Below are 23,159 nucleotides of genomic sequence, written 5' to 3'. Positions count from 1 at the left end.
AAACTCTTTCTACTGGCTACAATGAGAGCATCTCAATTTCCCAAAGAGCTTATTCCTGCCCACAAAGAGTAAGATGGGTAACTTTATGTCTGCTACCCCACACCCCTTTCAAAACAGGAAGGATGAAGGAAATTATTACTAGAGCATCTAAAGAGTTCATATTGCATTCATTTTCTAACGGGTACTGGATCTCAAGGAAGCTGCTCAGGCCATGCTAATCTCATGAAGTATTCAGTTTCATGGACCACTAACACCCAGGAGAATGATAAGTCTTAAATCACTGCAGAGATCTCTAAAAGGGGAAAGAAGCCACTAAAGAAGTTGCTCCAAGTGTTCCCTTATAAAAACCCACCATCAACAGGCTGTTTTTCTAAAACAGTGGTTCTCAACCTTTAGTGTGCGTCAAAAGGACCGGGAAGGGTTGCTGGAACACAGACTGTTGGGCCCTACCTGCAAAGTTTCTGATTCTGGCCTACACAGGACCAAAAATGTTCATTTCTAACAAGTTCCCTAGTGATGCTAAACTGGTCTGGAGACCATACTTTGAGAACCACTACACTAAAAGCATCTCACCAAACCAGGTACCAGGATGAATTAAAGATAGACATCAGAATTAACCATGATTAGTTTCACTGCAAGTCAATATATTAATTCCTTCCTATTCATAAGCATTCCTCAGGCCATTTATTAAAATAGTATTATTTAGCCAGATCATATTTTCTGATGACAAATGTCAGACTATACAGGAATTTTCTTTTTTTTGGTTCTCAAGCATTCACTCAAGCTTTTTGAGAATACAGAAAGGGACTCACTGAACTGGAATGAACCTTGTGAGATCTCATCTAGACCAGTAGTCTTCAACCTGGGTTCACTAGGATGCCTAATGCAGGAGCTCCTCAAAAGAGTGCTGCCAGAGAATAAGGAAGAGGCTGAGTGGATCAGGCTCCAGACCTCCTGCTCCTCTAGGATCTTGCTTTAACCAAAATAAGTTTAGTTGTTTTATAATTTGAGGTTCTATGTACACTTCTGTTTGAGGGAGAAAAAGGAGAATTTTCCCCTTATCTGGGTTCCCCAATAATTATTTATTAAGAGCTTACTATGTGCCAGGCAATGTGTTACTTATTGTGGTAGAAAATTTAAAAAAACTCCTGCCTTTGAAAAACTTCAATGGAAAAGACATGCATCTATAAACAACAGTGTAATATGGTAAGTGATAAGAAAGCAGTAAGTACAGGGAAAGAAGAGTCGAGGGTTCTAAGAGATGACGCCTACACTAAGTGTATCAGTCAGAATCCCTTTAGGAAACACGTACATTTGAATGGGGTATTTGAGACTTTAGTGATTATTTACAAAGGTATAGACAGTACTAAGAGAAGCCAAAGGGATGTTGAAGCATTCGGAGCCAGCAGAGCAGGGAGTCTTTACCATCCCTAGATCTGAAGAAGCAAGGGGAAAGAATGGTTACCAGAGCACAGAGAGAGAACTGTGGTTATAGGAGAAGGGCCCAAAGAGGAGACGTAGCCTTCAGCAGGAGAACACAACCCCTACCGACCAGCAGTCCAACAGAAAGGGAGTCAGGGACAGCTCTAATCCAACACTGCATTACTGTTTCCAACTCTTCATTACCTCACTATAATAGAATGATACATCCACACCCTTTTCCTTTGCCCTGGGATTCCACAGAGCCTTCCCCTTGAGGCAGAGCACACTTCCTCATTCCATGGACACAGACATGGAGCTCAGTCATCTGATTTGCTTTAGGTAGTAAAGCACTAGCAGATGTGATTCAAGCAAAAGCTTTCAATATTCATGCATGGTCTGGTTTGGTCACTTGGCATTTATGTCCTCTGCCATAAGAAGTCCATGCCACACAGAGCCATTGCTCCTTTAGCCAAGGTCCCAGAATAAGAAAACAATGAGTAGATACAAACCTAACTTGAAGCCTGGAGACAGGCTGAGCCCAGGCAAGATCAGCTGACCCACAGCCAACCCCCAGCCCCACAGCAAGAAATAAATGTAGTAAACCACTGAAATCTGGGGGCTGTTAAGCAGTATTAGCATAATAAAAACTTGACTAATACATCCAATCTCTTTCACCTTCCTCCCTCCATACTTCTGCTGTTGCCTCCAATTGGCCAAACCCAACAAGAAACTGAGAGCAAGAAAACTCACAGATGTAGTCCATAAATATGCCCCAGAGGAGCAAAATGAGAACTGTCTTGGAGGATGACCAGCCATTCAAGGAAAGGTGAAGATGACATTTCAGGCAGAGAGACCAACATAAACAAAGACATAGAAGCAGGAAGTAACATAGCTTTGTGCTGAGAACTCTAAGTACCTAAATATCACCAAACTGTCTGAAGTTGAGGCAGAGACAAAGAGGAAGGCTGGGGCTATAAAACATTCTACAACCTTCCATAATATACCAAGGATTCCTTATCAGTGGAAGGCTTTCCAAAGGCCCAAAACTTAATTGGTTGTAATAGGCCCACACTTTCTTACACCCCTGTATACACATCATAACCTTTAAGAGATGCATTAGGATACTGTAGTAAAAGCAAAGAAAAAGTAATTCTGAAAGTATGTTCCAGTTCATTCATGGAAAGACAACCAGACTTTCCTGGTATGAGATAAGAGAATCAAGACCCTAGCTACAGCCCACCAGGGAGTATATACACACAGCTTCTAATGACATCTAGCTCCCTCGGAATCAGAAAGGAACAGAAATGTACTCACAACAGCCTCCATTATAGTAGGAAGCTCAAGAACTCCATCTATGCCCACAACTCTGAGGCACAGGTGAGACATCTCCCCATCATCTCTCTCCAAAATTAGGACTTGGAACATAAGTCTCACTGTCCCAGGATCCCTTCAGTTACTAAGGAGCCTATCTGGATCAACCTAGACAGGTAGCCGTGTCTCTGTCCTTCAATCACTTAACCCTTGGAGAAAAATCACTGGATTTCAGAAGATCTACAAACCCCTTATTTAGATTAAGAAAACTACAGTCCAAAGAAGCTCTAAGAAATTCTTATTAGTACACACTTACTGTGGCACTAAGCAAGTGTACAGGACAGGATCAAATTACTGTTTAAATAGTAAAAATAAAAAACTGATAATTAACATACACCAGCCTTAATCACAGTGCTCTCTACTAAACTTCAGAAAGAATTTCTATAATATATTCACCTAGAACACTATGGCCACTTATAAATAAGGTTAAAAAAATAAATCCTCCATATGTGAAAATAAGAATGTCTTAACATCCAGTAATACATAAGGTTATTTTTTGGTTTTAATAAAAAGCAACTTCCCAAAGTTCCATCTTTGACACTATAACCCTCCTGGATCAATGATTCTCAAAGTCTGAACTACCTGCACAAAAATCACCACAGGTGCTTGCGGAAAATGCAGATTCCAGGGGCCAACTCTAGACCAATTTGATTTCCAGGAGCTCAGGAACTTGCAGTTTTAACAAGTGGCTTTTATGCCCTAAAGTTTGAAAACCACTTTCATAGACAACCATCATATTCTCTGTGAGGCACTCCCAGAACCACTAGAATCTTCCCAGAAACACTGAACCAATGTCCCAAAGCTGGAATCAAGATTACCTTGCCGTCCTTCATCGTTGGTAAAGAGCCCTGTGTCACTGCTGCTACACACACTGCTGGTTTCACTGAAAAAAGAGAAAAACACAAGAGAATGCATCAGCTCCAGTCAAAAACAAAGCACTGTCCATTATGTCTTCTGGTTTACAAATTGAAAGATTCCAAGTTTCCCTAATTTCACTCTAGCTCATTAGCCAATCAGAAATGTAAATTTCATAGTTAAGTCACAGAGGTAAGTTTATTTTCCCCCAAAATGAAAGAAATGTAAGAAGAGGAGAACTGTAAAACTTTTACTTATATTTTAAAGTACTTTTTCTTTTTTTTTTTTTTTTTTTTTTTTTTGCGGTACGCGAGCCTCTCACTGTTGTGGCCTCTCCCGTTGCGGAGCACAGGCTCCAGGTGCGCAGGCTCCGCGGCATGTGGGATCTTCCCGGACTGGGGCACGAACCCATGTCCCCTGCATTGGCAGGTGGACTCTTAACCACTGCGCCACCAGGGAAGCCCCTGAAGTACTTTTAAAAGATCTCAAGTCACTTTGTTAGTTTAGCATTAGAAAGTTATTTATTAAGGCTCACAGAAGTAATCTCAACCTGCTTTGGTATATCAAACACCACAAATTTACCAACCAATTTTATTTTAAAATATTGTCTACTATTGGTTTCAAATGAAGCCATGCAACTTTAAGACATCCAGCATCTTTCAAGTTTTCCCATTTATAAAGCAGCAAACAAAAATCCATGAACAGGAAAAAAAGAAAGAAAATCAGTATGACAAAAGTTGTATTTTCTAAAATTAATGTCTCTCTTGATAGCAAATGGATACAGCAAAATTCATCTTCAAAAAAGGAGGTTTAAAATTAAAAAACAAACTCCATTTGAACTCACTGAAATAAAACTTTTAGGGACTTCCCTGGTGGTCCAGTAGTTAAGACTCTGTGCTCCCAATGCAGGGGGCCCGGGTTCGATCCCTGGTCAGGGAACTAGATCCCACATGCCGCAACTAAAGATCGCACACTCAGCAACAAAGATCCCACGTGCCACAACTAAGATGCGGCACAGCCAAATAAATAAATAAATATTTTTAAAAAAATTGTAGAGTAAACCATCATATACCCCCCACGTAAATTTTGCAATTAGCACAGTGCTCTATTTCCTTTATCACACGTCTCTCCATCTATCCATCCATCAACCCATCTTGTTTATATGCATGGAAAAAAATAAACGGAAATAAAACTTTTGCCCCATAGAATTCTGTCCAAGTCAGCTTCATTCTGAGCTACTTCCAACAATTGATTCTGCCTCTTCTGATGCTGCATTTCTCCCACCTAATCATCAAATTTGATTTATCTCGTTCAAGAAAAATTTCTCTGTTCTTTACAATATTAGCGATTTCCTTGATTGGGATGTTTCCTTCTAAGCTAGTCAATTTTGTTCACGTGCTCTAGAAGACAGAAGAAGCATTCTCACCATGCTGCATAAAGAACAGGCTTGGCAAAATCCCAGTCTACATTTCTGGATCAAATATCTGAAAATATTTTGTATTTTGCAACATTTCCAAATATCTTGCCAATACTAAATCCTAAAAATGCCGGTTAAATTAAGTAGCAATGTTTCCTCACTGAAGCTTGTCTCTGGGTAACAGATCCAAGAAATTTGTCTCAGCAAGAGCTAATAAAACATACCTGATTTCTTTAAAGGTTCTTTCATTTTATTTTCCTCTATACTTATAAGTGGGAACATTCTCAGATGTCAATATAAGAAATGTCTCACAAAATTATACCGCTGGATTCTGATGGATTTAGAATCTTCAAAGAGCTCTGCAGTTAAATCCGGAAGACATCCTCACTGGGTACTGTATTTTTCCTACTTCTGAATCCAAGGAACTGTGCCTGCTGAACTTTATGGTGTTGTTTTTATGTTTTTAGCAAATTCCTAAGAATATTAGTGGTCTAACTCTAACTCCATTGAGTCTTAATACACATTCTCTCATATCAACTACTTTATTTCTCTCATCTTGCCTCGAAGGTAAAGCATATTTTATATTTTTTAGTTCCTCTTGATATTAAGGAGGGCTTAAAAAGCACATCAGGCCATAAGACAGACATTCTACTCCACCACTGTTACATGCTTTCTTGGTTAGCATATCAGTAACTGAGATGTAGGGGTCAGCAAACAGCCGCCTGTCAACCATCTTTGTATAGCCTGTGAGCTAAGAATAAGCTTTTATAGTTTTAAATCACAGGGGGTGGGGGGGGGTGGCGATCAAAAGAGGAATACTTTGTGACATATGGATATGACACGAAATTCAAATTTCAGTGACCATAAATAAAGATTTACTGGAACACAGCCAGGCTCATTCATTGACCTGTCGATTTGGGCTTCTTTCACACTACAATTGCAGAGTTGAGGAGTTGCAACAGAGAACGACTCACCCACAAAGCCCCAAAATATTTACTATCTGGCTTTTTATAGAGGAAATTTGCTGATCTCTGCTCTAAGTGTATTACAAGGTCTACTCTGCAATGTCTATTGAATATTTATTTGAATATTTCCAAGTAAGAAATTAAAACCATTGCTTTATTACGAAGTCTATGGATTCTTCTCCTCATTCATTTCCAGCCACCTGTAAGCACTACAAGCAAGATACAGTGCTTCTCTGATCCTTTTTTGCATGGATTCCATTCTCTCCTCATATTTATTCTAAATAAAGGGGGTAAGCGCAAAGAAACCTGCTGGATCAAGAAAGGTATTGGTAACCTAAAACCTTTCTGTCCCTGTACATTTTCTATTTCTGTCAACAGTATTTAAAGAGACTCACTGTTCTTTAAAGGGATTGGACTAAACTTGTAAGTTTTCTATAAAGTTAATTAGAGTAATGGCAATGATGTCACAGAAATATCACCAGGATTTTAAGACTGTGTGCAAGGGAGATACATATTTTCTTCACTGAGAAAATAATTTATGCCTTAAAGAACACTTATTACATAAAAGTATCATCATTCCATCAATATCTGGAAATGACTATTTCATCTGATAGCATCTTATTCCCTCAGAAGAACTTGCATTGTGGAAATGTAATGATATGTAAGAAACTGTTAGCATAATTTTCTGAGGAAAAAAATGGAAACTTCATGGCGTATTTGCACATAAACACCATGATACAGCATGCAAATATGTAGTGCTAGCTATGAAGCAGAAGTAAATATTTCCCCTTACAATTTACAGGCCAAAGCTATCCAGTCCTGTAGCTTTCATTCACTTCTGACTCAGAGATTATGATTTTTTTAAAAAAATCAGATTCATAGGATTTTAATAGTGATTTAGTCAACTATAAAATGTTAATATAGCTAATTAAACATAATGTTTAATACTCTGTTAAAAATAAGCTCCTAACTTTCAATAAAAAAATTTTCTTTTAGTACCCTTGTAGATCACAAGGTCAAAAAGTTAAAAGATGTCAGGCTACTACACATTTTTCCTATGCCAAAATCATCAAATTTGTTTATAACTTTTTTGCTATGAGCATTTTTATTAGGCAAGGAAAAAAAGCTCTGTTACTCATTTTTATAAGGAAAAAGAAATGTGATCCTACCCTTAGTGTCCATTCCACTATGGTCCTCTGAAACTTAGGAATACAGAAACTCAGCCTTTATTAATCTTCAGAAAAAGTAACAAGACAAAGCCCACAAAGATAGTAGGTAATGAAATCCTGCCTTTTCGTAAAATGACAGCAACTCCTAGAGGCATCAATGCCTCCTGTCTTTGCCTTGGGAACTGTTCTATACTCCCTGTTCTCACATGATTCTAATCTATAAATAGTTTGCATATAAAAGTCTTCATAGGGCTTCCCTGGTGGCGCAGTGGTTGAGAGTCCGCCTGCCGATGCAGGGGACACGGGTTCATGCCCCGGCCCGGGAAGATCCCACATGCTGCGGAGCGGCTGGGCCCGTGAGCCATGGCCGCTGAGCCTGCGCGTCCAGAGCCTGTGCTCCGCAACGGGAGAGGCCACAACAGTGAGAGGCCCCCGTACCGCATAAAAAAAAAAAAAAAAAGTCTTCATAGAGTATTTCTAAAATATTTTTGAGTAGAAATGTATTAACCCTACAAATAATTTATATGTCATTCAAAAATACTCAATTCTAGGGGCTTCCCTGGTGGCGCATTGGTTAAGGGTCCGCCTGCCGATGCTGGGGACACGGGTTCATGCCCCGGTCCGGGAAGATCCCACATGCCGCGGAGCAGCTAGTCCCGTGAGCCATGGCCACTGAGCCTGCGCGTCCGGAGCCTGTGCTCCGCAATGGGAGAGGCCACAACAGTGAGGGGCCCGCGTACCGTAAAAAAAGAAAAATGAAAAAACTCAATTCTATATTGGGGCAAAAAAAAGTCTCTAACAGGAGAAGGAGAAGGAAGGATTTCCCCCACTATTTCCCCTATATTTTCACTCATTCACTTAGTAAGCATTTATTAAGTTTTACTATATTCCAGACCCTGCTATAACCAGCAGTAAAACTAACAAAGAAGCATGTCAACCACAACTTAAATGCATGCATTTTATAAAAAACTTAGACTATGGGAGAAGAGTGTGAAAACACAGAAAGAAGAATGCTTTCCAATGAAGAAAATTCTCCAACTAAGGGGTGGGGCAAGCCTAGAATTTAACCTTATAATACTGAGAAAGTCACCCCATTTTAGAAGCCAGAAAACGTCTCAAAAATATTCATATGTGAGTAAAAATAGTAATAACACATCGCACTTCTCTATATGGGTTTCAATTAAAAAATGTTTCCACAATTCAGCAGCATAGTCATCATTTAAAATAAGACAAACAAAATTAAAGCCTAGATTTTGGACTACCAATTAATTGTATTATCTAATTATTATAACATTGTTAGAAGCAACTGAACCACATCCAACTGAAATAACATAAATGTAAAGAAGAAAGTCAACCTAACCAGCAGTTCCAGCGGCTTTCCTCTCCCAACTTTTTTTTTTTTTTTTTTGCTGTACGTGGGCCTCTCACTGTTGTGGCCTCTCCCGTTGCGGAGCACAGGCTCCGGACGCGCAGGCTCAGCGGCCGTGGCTCACGGGCCCAGCCGCTCCGCGGCATGTGGGATCCTCCCGGACCGAGGCACGAACCCCTGTCCCCTGCATCGGCAGGCGGACTCTCAACCACTGCGCCACCAGGGAAGCCCAAAACTCTCCATTTAAAAATCACTGTATTTTTATTCTATAGAAGAGATCAATGTTTTGGTCTTACTGAGTTCTCTAATTTGAAACTCATACTTTTTTTTTTTTTTTTTGCAGTACACGGGCCTCTCCCTGTTGTGGCCTCTCCCGTTGCAGAGCACAGGCTCCGGACGCGCAAGCTCAGCGGCCATGGCTCACGGGCCCAGCCGCTCCGCGGCATGTGGGATCTTCCCGGACTGGGGCACGAACCAGTGTCCCCTGCATTGGCAGGCGGACTCTCAACCACTGCGCCACCAGGGAAGCCCTGAAACTCATACTTTTTGGTAAAAGCAGAGTCAATGAGGTAAAAACCCAATCTCAATACCAGAAACATCTAGAGCAGTGGTTCTCAACTGGAGGCAATTTTGTCCCCCTCCTCCTACCTTCCTGCCCCACCCCAGCCCTCGGGATCATTTGGCAATATCTGTAAAAATTTCTGTTTGTCAGGACTTGGAGGGGGGAAGAGGAAACTGGTATTCTATTGACATCTTGCGAGTCGAGGACAGGGTTGCTGCTAAACATCTTACAATGCGCAGGATAGGCCTCACAGCAGAGAATTATCTGGCCCAAAAGGTAAGAACCCTCATCTAGAGTGATGAACAAAGTGGAGGGATGAAGGGGGTGGGACATCATGGTTAAGGGAAACCACTTCGGAGGAGGAGAGGAGCCTGTGTACTTCTGCTGGATAGGGCCAGCCTTCAGGAGCTCATCAGCTAAAAATGCATCATATGTGCTGAACATCAAGAAAATAGATTACAAACTCACTTCAGAAAGAAGCTCTCTCCCTTAATGCCATATCTTAAATTTAAAAAGTAAACATTCATCTTCAGTATACTTACTTAAAATACAACAAAATACATTCTCAGGGATCTATACCTTGCTTGCCTTTAGAGTTCCTGAATGCCCTTCCTTTGAAATCACAGTAAAAACACTCTCTCAGTATGTTCTGAGGAAATAATTAGTTTGAGAATACTATTCCTGAATTTGGCTCCACACTAAGTTAGGAAAAATCTTCGGAAGACCAGTGGCCACCTGTGGTAACCAGACTCCCAGATGACTCCCAGTGATCCCAGCCTCCTGGTATTTCACACCCTGGTTGGGCTGTGTAACCAGTAGCACAGGCAGATGTAACTAACGGTATGTCACTTCTGAGACTAGGTTATAAAACACTAGGGTTCTACCTTGGGTACTTGAGTGAGAGCTCGCTCTCTCCCTGTCTCTCTCAGACAGTTTGCTCTAGGGGAAGCTAACTACCATATCTTAAGAATGCTAACAGCCCTGTAGAGGGGCCCACGTGGAAAGGAACTGAGACTCTCTCGATCCTGCAGCCAATAAGAAAATGAGATCTGCCAACAGCCCTGTGAGTGAGCTTGGAAGTGGACTCCTCAGCCCCACCCAAGCCTTGAGACAACTGCAGCCCCGACCAACAGTTTGATTGCAAAAGTATGAGAGACTCTGGACCAGAATCACATAGCTAAACTGTTCCCAGATTCCTGACTTCAGGAACTGTAAGGCTATAAATGTTTTATAAAGCTACTGAGTTTTAGGGCAACTTTTTCTTCAGCAACAGATAATACAGCATCTTTATGAATGCTTTTTTGAAAATAATTCCCTCCTTTCTAGCCCTAACAAGAAGTTTCTAACTTCTCTAAGTTAAATCTCTGAATTCCCACAGCTGAGAAGGGGAAAACACAGCTTGTCCTCTGACCCGAGAGCTTGCTAATTCTTTCATATTCCTAACCACATAAGACTGTTAACTTAGAACTGAATCAAAGTAGTTTATACTTGTCACAATTTCAGTAAGGAGGTATAGAATTAGTTTACCATCTATATTCAAAAGTTGGTATCAGTAACTTTACCACTTGGGTTTCTCACCCATTTAAGATTATTAAATAAGAGGTGTCTTTTACATCTAATTTTAAAAGAAACAAGCAGGATAGAGTTAATGTCTTACTTTATCATGCTAAAAACTAAGGGGTTTTCATTTTAATTTTTTTATTAAATAATAATACACTTAACAAAAATTTTTAATTGTCTTAGAATTTACAAAAAATGGAAAGGTCACTCCTAGACCTATCACCCAAAACATTTCTACTCAATTCTTTTTCCTTCTTTTTTCTGGACTGAGGTGGTACACTTGTAACTATATGTAATCAGACTTCTGATTCTGAAAGTAAACAGGACTGAGGGACAGGTTTTTCAGAGAAATATCTCACACCAACTGCAAAATTACTCTCACAGTAAGTTATGAGAATGCATAACAAAGGAGTTTGTTTTTCAGTTTCATTCCGATGGCACCACAAAAGAAGGCAGCAACCTCTCTAGTTTCACAGGTTCATTAGCGTGGCCACCGCAATCAGGTATACTTTGCAGAGATAATGATTTTTGTCAGGACTCTGCTACTGAGCCGCGGGCTGTGCCTTAGAGAAGTCCACCCATCCTTTTAAGACTCACCTTTTCTTAGAACTAACAGTTTCATCCTCAGTTAGATGAAATACCTTTTCAGAGTAAATTTTTAAAGAGCATATATTTTGAGACTTGATATCTGAAAATGTCTTTCTAGTGCCTTTCCATATGAAATCTATCTTAGCTATATATAAATTCACGGTGGGAAGGTGGGAGACTTTTGCCATCAAAATTATACAGGCAAGTCGATAGCCCCTCACATTTAGTACTGTAGGGATCAACATCAACCTTATTTTCATCCCTTTAAAGATTTTTCTTTATAACTGCTCCCCTCCCACCATCAATGCACAATGCAAAAATATTGCCAGGATATGTCTAGGTAGAGGTCTCTTTTCATTAGTTTTCCCTTTCAATCTGTATACTTAATTTTTTCAACACAGGAACATGTTTTCCCTTCAGTCATATTTTTAAAATCACTCTTCTATCCCTATGCTTTGGTTTCTTCCTTGGGAGTATTTACATACTTGCAGACTGGGCCTCTATCCCTGTCCTCCAGATCTATCACCTCCTCTCTCATTTTTATCTCCTCTCTGTGCATTTTGGGAGGGCTTCCAAAGTTTTCCACATCATCAACTCAATTTTCTGCAGAAAGAATTGTCCTTCATTTTAACATTGCAATTACATTTCAAACTTCCCTACACTTTTTCCTCCCATACTACTGGGCTTCAAATAGCTATCTTTCTGTCCTTATGACTTACTGCTCCTGTTTCAAAGTGATTATATCTCCTTGCATCCTAATGAAGATTTTCTAAAATGTTCTTCTGGTTTCCACTGGCAGTCATTTTCAAAGATGTGTTCTTCCACTGAACATTCAGGATGATGTTCCCTTTCCCTCATTCTGCATAACTTGTCCAAAAGCCTCTTGTTGAGAACCGGTTTACCTAAAATTTGGTATTTGCCAACAGAAAGGGTATGTAAATTACCCCTGGTTCCATCCTCTACTTCCTTGGATACAGGTAACAAGCTCTTGTCACATCTACAACTGGCCAAGAGGATGTGCAGAGCCCCTAGCCTAATCCCCAGTGTCACTGGTAGGCTTTTGTCACATGTAGCTATGTGGGACTGAGAAAGGATCTTCTTCTGACCCTCACTGCCTGATTCTGGGCCCATTCCAGGAGTCTACAATAAATGAAGTTATATAAAACACTCCAGTTTCCAGAATGCACTACTACTAAGAGTGTTTTTTCCTTCCCTGTCCATGCCAACAGTAAACTACTCTTGGAAACTGTATTTCCCAGAACTCAATATGCTATGACTGCCTCCTATCCCTCAAAACAAATACACACACAGAAAACACTACGATTCCCTATCCAAGTACATTCTGGGAGTTACAGCCTCCCAAGAGAAACTGAAAGATAACTGATGGCAAGTAAAGGGTGGAACAACACTCTGGCTCAAACTATAGCTGCCCAATTTTCTGACTGAACCGGACCCTGCCTTCCTGAACCAAGGGTACACTATAGAGGAAGAATGCAGGGCCTCACTACCGACCTTCAGGGCAGCTTCACCACTGCTGTGGGCTTCCAACTGCACTCTATAGCGCAGTTCTATCAGCCTCGGACTTTGAGAAAATCTTGGCAGTAAGCCAGCTGTAAGTCCTGATCTCTGGTGATGTGAGTTTGCAATGTTTTATGTCTTCATAAATATTTTAGGGGCAGTTGAGGCTGCTTATCAGATGCTTTTTAAAATATGAAATTACAATGATGGGAAGGAGGTTGTGACTGAAAAGAATTACAGAATCTCAGTGTTGCAAGGGACCTTAGAAGTCATTCAGTTCAAACTCTCCAACTCTCCAGCAACTCAGTAAGTGGTCACCAAGCCCAGGCTTGAATCCCTCCAGTGACGTAGAACTCATCACCTGGTAAAACAACTCAGTTCATTTTTATAGAGTCCTAATTTTTAGAATGTTATATTTTATACTGAGGCAACACTTCACATGCTGTACTTTTTACCTATGAGTCCTAATTCCTTCCTCTGGAGTCACAGAATAATCCTAACATTTCTTTCAAGAGACAGATCTTCAAATACAATAGTATCAAATCTATCTCCCAAGTTGTTTTTTTTTTTTTTCAGTTGTTCCTAAGGATATAGTAGCAGAGCTTTGAATAAATCTACAGAAGCACTCTATGCTAGCTACTCAATACTCTCAAATGCAACAGTACAATCTTCAACAATGGTAAATATCCTCTTGGTCAGCACCCCTATTTACAGAAGAGAAAACAGAACATCCTCAACCTACCACACAGAGTCTTTTCCACAGCTCCAGTAACCCCTGATTAATGACCTCCACTTGCAAAGGAGGCTACTTACCTTAACCATGAAATAATGAACGCTATTGATCCAACAAGCTACTGCTATAAAGTGTTATTGATCACCCAATCTTTGGTTAAAATGGTCCTCATTTAGCAATTTTACTGTTGCAAACACCTGGAGCAAAGCACCCTCATAATTAAAGAGTTTGGGGGAGTTAAAGTGAGAGGTGATGGACAGAGATCTCAGCTTTCTACCATTTATTCTTGCTTCTGAGCTATTGTTTGTGTCAGAAAGGATATTGATTTTCTATAAAAATAAGAAAACAAGAGGCACCAAGGGGCGCAGAAGGTCAGCTTGGGCTAGAGAAGGAGGGGGAAGGTTTAGCACTCTATCTCTGTCACTCGGCTTCCAACAGAAGGGAATATTTTCTTTCCTGTGAGATCGGCTTCTAATACATCACCTTAGGAAGGCTCCTGACTGTGACTTCAGGCCATCACCAAACCAATTCACTTATGAAAGAAAAGAAGCTAAATTAAATTCAAGGGGAACAAATGAATGATGTATTAGTGAAGAATAAAGCAAAATTAGGCTATAACTCACCTAATTAATAGCTGCTATATAGACAATTTGAATAAAGATCAGTAGAAAGTAATCTTACAAAAGAGTTGATCCATTTTAGAATGGAACACACATGCAAAGAAAAATATTAAAATAATAACTGAGCTTTCTGAAGGCTTTAAAAAACTATTACATCATAACCACTTTCAGTTCCTCAGAACACCTGAGGGATTGATTGGTATAGAATGGAAGGAAGAACAGAAACAGAAAAGCGAAAAGAATTATCGGTTAAGCTTAAAATTACTCTATGTTTAGTTAGCAGAATAAATTTAAGGAAAGTAGAAATAAAGCTCTCTGATTGAGACACAGATTTTCAAACCTAGAACACCTAACATATGCCTTTTTTTTTTTTCTTTTTCCCCGGTACGCGGGCCTCTCACTGTTGTGGCCTCTCCCGTTGCGGAGCACAGGCTCCGGACGTGCAGGCTCAGCGGCCATGGCTCACGGGCCCAGCCGCTCCGCGGCATGTGGGATCTTCCCGGACCGGGGCACGAACCCGTGTCCCCTGCATCGGCAGGCGGACTCTCAACCACTGCGCCACCAGGGAAGTCCAACATATGCTTTTTAAAAGAACTTTATCTATTGACTAGGCTAAGTAAAGCTTAATGATCAACTTCATCTTCATAATTTCACAAGTTGGATCATATACTCTGACAACCCTCAGTACCTCTGATATAAAGTTCTACACTTTGATCTGTATGCAAACAAACTGGCACATCCAAGCAGATTTTTGAAAGAGTAAATTGCTGCCTACCTCAATTTCTCCAAGCTCTAGATGTATATTATCACAACCTGACTATAATGTGCAACAGATGTATCTGGGGTAAGAAGGACCTAGAAAGACTGAAGTGCCTCACTGCAAGGTTACAGGCTCTGCATTTGGAACCACACTTGGGCTGTGATCTTAGAGAAGACAGAGTTAACAGTCACTCACACACACAATTAAGTCATAGTTTAGCAAGAAATTCTGGGGAATACATACATCCAAAATTATCATCCCCAAACATTCTTAACAGTACGATGATTACTATTTGGTATGTAAGCTTGACGTTGAAACAAACTTGAACACCTCAACTGAGGGTTTCAACAGTGTGAAGGATACAAGTTAACTAGGCATTTCTTGTTTGATTAAAAGTAGCAATGATAAGGAAAAAAGCTTTATAATCCAAAATTATACCTATAAATTGGGTAAATAGGCCTTAGAATATACATTAGAGGAAAATCAGGAAAGCCAAATTATAAGCCTACCTAGTTGCACAGCCTGGCAAATATAAAGTTAGTTAAGAAAAATTTTTAAAACTTGATTAAAACCACCCATGAAAAGTACAGGCATACAAACCTGAACAGCTTTTCCTGTTACTGACAAAACCTCACCTTCAAGTCTGTAAGATTTATGCCTTTGTTTTTCAGACAAATGTCAGAAGAAGCCAAGTCCTAAGAAAGGTCATCTGTTCTACAGTTGTAAAAGTTCAGATGAGACAGAAAACGTGCCATGGCAAAGGCAAGCTCAAAGCATAGCAAAACATAGTGGTTAACTATGAGCTTTGGAATCAGGTTTGATTCCCAGTTTTGCTACTAGGTGACCTTGGGCAAATTACCTGCACACTCATAACCTCTATTTCCTCTTCTATAAAATACAAATAGTGGTACCTACCAGACAGGGGAGTTATGGACATTAAAGAATGTATGTTCTACACAATAGTACAGTGCCTGGCACACAGTTAGTGCTTAATAAATGCTAACTAATATTAACAATAATAGAATACACTGGCTCTCAATTGGGACTACTCAACCCACTTAGGGAGCACCCATGGAGGCATTTGTTTTGATACTGTGAAGGGTGATGGGAACAACGTAGGGATGGCAACTATCCTACAAGGCATGGGACATCCCTCACCACAAAGAACTGCCCCATCCAAAACATCAACAGCATCCACACTGAGAAACAGATATCACACATTAATATTAATAATGATATTAAAGTATCAAGCTGGGGAGTATCAGTGTCCCTAGGACTATCTATTTGAGATGTAAAAAATTAAAAGTCACCAAAAACTATACTGACGTTTTAAACATGCACCCATTCAAGACAGATTTTTCTGGCTCGATGACATTTGGTGTAAGACTGATGGGATTTAGCCCTGTTATTTTCAAAGCCTACCATGTGTTCAGACAACTTGCATGTTAAACTCAATACAGTCAAACTGTAAGTAGCAGAGAACAGAATTATAGTCCAGAAACATCTAAAGCCATGATTCTTAATGGGTAAAGTCAGCTTACCAAGAACATTTACAAACTCCATATGCCTGGCACCCGCGTTTTCTCTTTCTCATACATACATATACACACCAGTCTCTACTGAGGCCCTGGTTCTAAAGAACAGTATCTGTGTATGAGCTACGTGACACAAAGAGCAGCAAAATGTTTTTTAAAATAAGAGGTACACGTTTTAAATGGTTTTTAGAAACAAATGTGTTTCTATAAAATATAGCCTTCTTGATGTAGGGAAACAGGATCATGAGTGTACTTTAAGAAGCCACACACAACCTGACTGGTTAAAGCAGAGCTACAAAGTCAGTATTACAAAGGCTGGTTTGAAAGAAAGTTGAACTCATCAAGACTGTGGATTTGTGCTTTAGGTAAAGTTAACCAGGAAAGTCTATGACTTAGTAAGGGAGATCTCACCATTCTGACATATTCTCATCAGAGCCCTGTTTTTGTTCATCTGCTTCACACTCCATCCTTTCTTTCCTTCCCGTTTTGCTTAGGAAAGTCCTATTTTCTGCTGCTTCGCACAACCCGTGACCTGATGAGGTCCAGGGAGTATTCTCCTTCCAGCGGGACAGACGCTGCTTCTTAGCAGACTTGAACCTGCAGCCTCTCTCATAGCTCCAATCTGACACCTTGAGCTTCTGCTGAAGGCTGGCGGCCACCTCTGATGTTACGCGCTTCACCTTCCGTCGGCGCCTCAGCGGTCGACAAGGTGCATTTTCAGTAAAGGAGTCAGATTCATGCCAAGAATGTTGCTTACTCTTAACAATGGCGTTAAGAGCTGGGTGCCGTTTGGCTACCATAGTGTCATCAGAGTCACTAAAATTGGTGACTGGGGCCATTTCTCGACAGTCCTTGATGGCCTCATCCAGACTTGACTCAGAGGCCTCACTGTAGCAGCAGGTATGCTCTGCCAGGTGAGTGAAGTCTGAACGGCGCTTCCGGCCTCTCCGTTTGCGAAGCTGCCGCCTCTGCTGCCGAGGGCTCAGCGCCATCTCCTCCCACAGCTCACCAAGCTTATTCTGCTCAGATGTCTGCTCCAAGGCTGAGGCTAAGTCATGTACCAGCTCATCCATGAGGCCACATCTGCCAAAAGGAGGTTCAAAAAAGAGAAAAAAGAAGAAGAAAGACTGAATAGGATCTGTTGTTTCTGAATAATTTTTCAGACAGATCATGGCACTGCAGAGTCCACCCTGTCTACAGAAAATAAAGTCACCTTTCACCTGGCTACCCTTAGACTCTATTCCTACCATCCATACTCCCTTAAGCCATTAAGAATAGGTATGTGGCCCTTGTTAAATGCCCGAAGTCAGCATGTTCTTAAAGCACAAAAACTCAAAATACTCACCAGATGACAACTGGGTTATTAGTAAAAACAAGCAAACTCAGGGGAATAAATCAGTCATTCCCCTTTTCCCCCAGTTAAACTTGCTAAACTAAATTACCTGATGATCAGATCTAAAAAGATTAGAGAATGTCTCATCTGTCCAAACAGGAGCAGAAAAACCATGGATGAAAAGACCGTTCTATGGTCTGGGGTCACTAATAAGAATGTTTGTGGCAGGAAGAGAAAGACAACTTAGTGACACACTTTACAGAAGGCTGCTTGCAGTTTTAGTGTTCCAAGAATCTGTAGTGACCCAGGTTTGTACTCTGCATGGAAAAAAAGGACCAAGTTTGCACCCATTCTGGTCCCAACTACCACCCAGAAGCTACCGGGTAAAGACTCTTAAGGAGTATGCCATATATTTGTGAATAATTAGCAACTTTTAAGTCTTCTTGCCATCCTTCAGAAAATAAATTAAGTGTTATCCAAGTTTTGTACTTTAGTGCCAGTCACACAAAAACACGTTATAACTGAGGTTGAAATGACAAGGATAAGAGGAGTCTCTAAGATTTCTAGCTAACAGCTTTCCAAAGTTTCCTGTTTTTCAACTCATTCTTGTCAAACCATCATACTTCAGGGATCACTTCATAGGCAAACCTTCCAGAGGCTGAGCGCAGGAGGAGCGATTTTCAAAATGCCTTTTTAAAGGGAAACGTTTAATATACTTCGTTCATCTAATTAAATACGTTTTAGGGCTTCCCTGGTGGCGCAGTGGTTGAGAGTCCACCTGCCGATGCAGGGAACACGGGTTCATGCCCCGGTCCGGGAGGATCCCACATGCCGCGGAGCGGCTGGGCCTGTGAGCCATGGCCGCTGAGCCTGCGCGTCCGGAGCCTGTGCTCCGCAACGGGAGAGGCCACAACAGTGAGAGGCCCACGTACGGCAAAAAAAAAATTTTAAATTAGCACCTTTTCCCTAGCCCTTGTTAAGTCCAACGTATTTCAAGACCATAATTAGAGCTTAAAACTCTGTGGCACCACTCTCAGACCATAGTTCCCTTCACACAATTTACATTTTGCAAAGGACTTTCTAAAATCTATTTTCATGCTATCCTTATGCCAAGCAATTTAAAGGCAGGAGGAGCAATGGGGACACCTAGTCCCAAACTACCAACCAAACAAAACTCAAAGTGTCAAAAGCCACACTCATTTAAGCAATAAGTAATTTAAAACACCATGGCTGGGGTTTGGGAGACAACTGTCTCTAAAACCAAAATAGATAAGTGGGGACGCACGTATCTCAATCTATTTCCCTAATAAAGAACTACTGCTTTAAAAGCTCAAGCAGAACTGTACAAACTTTAACGTGAAACGAAGTTACCAAACAACCTGCAGTTGGCTGTGCAGTCGAATGCCAGGCTCAAAGGCTGCAATTCGAACAGGAGGTGACAGAAGAACCCTGGAACTCCCACCCTCCCTGGAGGCACAGTCCGAGAGGGTCCCGGGGCCAGGCAAGCACTCGGGGAGACAAAGGCTGTCCGAGGCACGCAACGGAAGGAACGAGAAACTAGCAGAAGTAAAAAGAGAGGCAGGCAGGCGCACGGTCGGGTGGGGTGGGGGGACCGGGTTGGGGGAGGGGCTGGGGGAGGCAGGAGGCAACTTCTCAATTTGGGCCCAGGGGCAGGGGGTCAGCCCTTCCAGGGCAGAAACTGCCAAAACGCAAGTCCTGGCGACTAAACTCCCTCAGTGCTCAAGGGTCGCAACGTGGCCACATCCGTGAGAAAAAGCGTGTTTCGAAGGACTCCCCCACGCCCGGGCCCGCCCCCGAGGACTAGGATGACCACGACTCGGGACACAAAGCCCTCACGCTGTCGCCAGCTCAAAAGAGCCAGACACTAGAGAAGAGAGAAGGTGACTGTCGCCCGGGAAATGGCCCGACCCTCATCCCCCGGATCGGGGAGATGGGCCCTGAAAAACAAGGCCCCGCCACCCTCTCCCCTCCCGCCAGCCTCCGGGGCCCCATGGCGCCCGTGGCCGCTCCGCCGCGGCCCGGAGCGCCGATCCCCGCTGGCGCGGGCCCCCTGGGCCCCAACCCCCTCACTCCCCGTCCCCCTCACCCGCTGCCGCAGTCACCTCCGACGGCCGCGGCTTTTGGGGCCGAGTCTCCCCGCCGGGGCTTCCCTCTGTGACCTCATTTCCGGTCTGAGGCGGTGGGGTGGGGTGGTGGTGGAATGGGAGGGACAGGCTGCGCGAGAGGGCCCGCCCCTGCCCAGCGCTTCCTGCTCGCGGCCGCTCCCACTTCCGCCCCCTGGGGGCGGGGCCGCGAGAACCCGGAAGAAAAGCAAGGGGGCAGGGAGGGGCGGTGTTTAGGGGCTCACTGGAGCGGGGGTTCCCGTGGGGCTGAGGTGCCCATCTTGGTGAAGGGCCTACCCATGCAGGCCTCATCTGCCTTGGAGGCGTCAGGAAATTGGGCGCTAGGGAGGGGCGTCGGCCTTGCCCTTGATCGCTGACCTACTTTATACAGGGTGTGTGAAATTAGGGAAATGGGTCCTCATTCTTAACCATGCGAATTGTACAACCTTTGGGGGGGGGTAGCACGAGTGAGTTGCTCAGACTATTAAAGATACACATGCTTGAGTAACAAAACAAAGTAGTATTGGATTATAACTTGAAGTGTAAAAGTAATATCCATAGTCAAACTGGTATAAATCAATTACTGATACAAATAAATTTATAAATGGGAAAGAAGAGCTAAGTCTCTGGCGCAGAATTCCAAACAATTTTTATAGATACTCCACCCTGAGGCATAACTCCTGATTCTAAATGTGGACTGTGCAGTGACTTCCTTCCAAAGAGTACAATATGGAAAGTGGGGGGAAGTGAGTAACTTTTAGAGTGGAGAAACAACTACAGTGGAGTAACATTTCCAGTGGAGAAACTAGCACTACCTTAGCCGGGTGATCAAGGTTAACATCAACAGTGATAAATCATGTTGACAGTATGTGGACTAGATATGATATGATGAGAATGGCATTTTACCTCTATGGTACTTACCTTCTAAAACTCATAACTCCAGTCTAATCAAAAGGGAAAAAGTGGACAACCCCCAAGTGAGGGGCATTCTACAAAATGTCTGACCAGTATTCCTCAAAATTGTCAAGATTTTCAAAGACAAGGAAAGTCTGAGAAACTGTCACAGCCAAGAGGAGCCTATGGAGACATGACAACTAAATGTAATATGGTATCCTGATGAGATACTGGAATAGAGAAAGGACATTAGGTAAAAACTAAAGAAATCTGGATAAATTATGTACTTCAGTTAATGTTGATAATAATGTCTGTACACTGGTTCATTAATTGTGACAAATGTGCTCTACTAATGTGAGATGTTAATAACGGAAGAAACTGAATACGGGGTATGTGGGGACTATCTGTAGTACTTTTGGATTTTTCTGGAAACCTAAAACTATTCTGAAATAAAAAGTTGATTTTTAAATATGCACATACCTTTTGACCCAGAAATTCTGCCTCTACGAATTTTATCTAAAGAAAAAATTGGAAATGGGCACAGAAATGTTAAATACAGGTAAATTCATCTTTGTAGCATCGTGGAGGAAGGAGTGAGAAGACTAGAAAAACGCCAGACATCCTACAACAGGGGTTAGTTATCAAATAACATCTATGGGATGGAATACCTTGCAGCCTTTTGAAATTGACTGTGGAAGAATATTTAATGACATGAAAAGTCATCAATTTCTTGTGTACATTTCTGTATGATGGTTGTACCTTAATTAAAAGGTTAGTCTAAAAATGTAGCTTATGACTCTATTCATACATAAAGGAAACTAAATCTATACTTGCACAGGAATATGACCCGAATGATACACTGCCTATCATCCAAAATAGTTCCATTATAAGGGACTGTCTCTGCTACCTGTTGCTTTTGTGGATTTTCAGAATTTTCTGTAGGTGAAACATTGTGTAAAGAATTAAGGGAGGAGGCAAAGACTGAGGTTTTGAGCCAGAGTGACTAACAGAGTGGTTGGTGCCATTTGCACAGCGAGAGAAGACGAGAGAAAAAGGTTCACTTTGGACATGCTGAATTTGCGACTCCCACAGGACAGAAAGATGGAAATGTTCAAGAGGTGTCCACAGCCATCAGCCCTCTTTTCTGCTTAAGTGAAGTTCTCTCCCACAAATCATATCCACTCCCATGGTGTCAGTTGCCTCCATCAGCACTGAAAGCTCCCAAATTTCTTGAAATCCAGCTTTTGTTTTCAGATTTATGCTATATATTTCCACTTATTTTCTTGACCAGCATCTCTAATTTAAGATGTCAAAAGAAATCTTAGTTTCTTCCATAGTCTCTATCATATTTGCCCCTCCTCCACTATTCCCAGTTTGGGAAATGTCAGCACCATTATGCAGTTACCCAGGTGAATTAGCCATTAGTCCCTGCTTTTTCCTTCATACCTCTTCATCTAATTAAATGCCAAGCTTTGAGGATTCTATTTCGATAGTATTCTTGCATCCACCTTCCCTCCTTTGCTTTCTGTCTGCCACTGGCCACACCTGGGTAGGCAACCACTCTTCTGGATGGTACAGCAGCCTCCTTACTGGTCTTGCCACTTCCAGTCTCTCCCCCAAAAGTCATTCTCTACACTGGCACCAGAGTGAGATTCCTGAAACACCATTTCACGTCATCCGTCTTCCACTACTTCCTATATCATGCTCGGCACACCAGACCACTTGCTCTTTCTTGAACACCCCTGGGACTTGAAGGGATTTAAAGGCTCAATGCCGGGAGGAGATATGGGGATATATGTGTATGTGTAGCTGATTCACTGTGTTATACAGCAGAAACGAACACACCGTTGTAAAGCAATTATACTCCAATAAAGATGTTAAAAAAAATTAATTTAAAAAATAAAGGCAGTGCTCGCTTCGGCAGCACATATACTAAAAAAAATAAAGGCTCAATGCCAATGTCACTTCCATGAAGACTTCCCCTTGCTTGTCTACTCTGTTGGGCTCTCTCAGCACTTGCTGGTATCTTTATTACATCTTCTTCTTCATTCAGCCTTGAATCTGAGCCATTTATGTGCAAGTTTGCCTTCCCAGCTAAACTACTCATATAACAAATATTTACTGACTACTTACGGCATGTGTGGCCCTACACTAACTAAGCTCTGGAGACATAGCTATGTGAACAAAAATGAAGCCTACACTCCATTGCCCCAGAGACCCCGTCCTAGCCATTGTATTCTCACCAATTCCTAGCACAGTTCTTTGCACGTGCTAGGTGCTCAGAAACTATTGTCAGTTGAAAAAACAAATATTTGTTTACTATGTTGGAACAGGAAATTAGAAGTGCTTGTCTCAATCTTAAGAG

At 41.8% G+C, this 23,159-nt stretch overlaps 1 protein-coding gene across 9 annotated transcripts in view; it reads right to left on the bottom strand.

The window, feature by feature from the left end:
* The window catches only part of GPATCH2L (G-patch domain containing 2 like), a 66,860-nt gene extending 46,889 nt beyond the window's left edge, over positions 1-19,971 (bottom strand). For 6 of the 9 annotated variants that reach the window (XR_004348338.1, XR_004348339.1, XM_032622012.1 and 3 more), the window contains exons 1-3: positions 19,885-19,949; positions 16,856-17,527; positions 3,612-3,676 (exon numbers count right to left, since the gene is read on the bottom strand). Coding sequence is in view for 6 of the 9 variants with exons in the window: in XM_032622012.1 (XP_032477903.1) it covers positions 3,612-3,676; positions 16,856-17,517 (727 nt within the window). In the remaining 3 variants the exon portion in view is untranslated. Of the gene's footprint in view, positions 1-3,611; positions 3,677-16,855; positions 17,528-19,884 lie in introns of all 9 variants that reach the window. The other 3 variants (XM_032622011.1, XM_032622010.1, XR_004348340.1) reach the window with 3 other exon arrangements.
* Between the last annotated feature and the right edge of the window lie 3,188 nt (positions 19,972-23,159).

Source organism: Phocoena sinus, chromosome 2, assembly GCF_008692025.1.
Source record: "Phocoena sinus isolate mPhoSin1 chromosome 2, mPhoSin1.pri, whole genome shotgun sequence".
Classification (NCBI taxonomy): domain Eukaryota; kingdom Metazoa; phylum Chordata; class Mammalia; order Artiodactyla; family Phocoenidae; genus Phocoena; species Phocoena sinus.
This window is presented reverse-complemented; position numbering and strand designations above follow the sequence as displayed.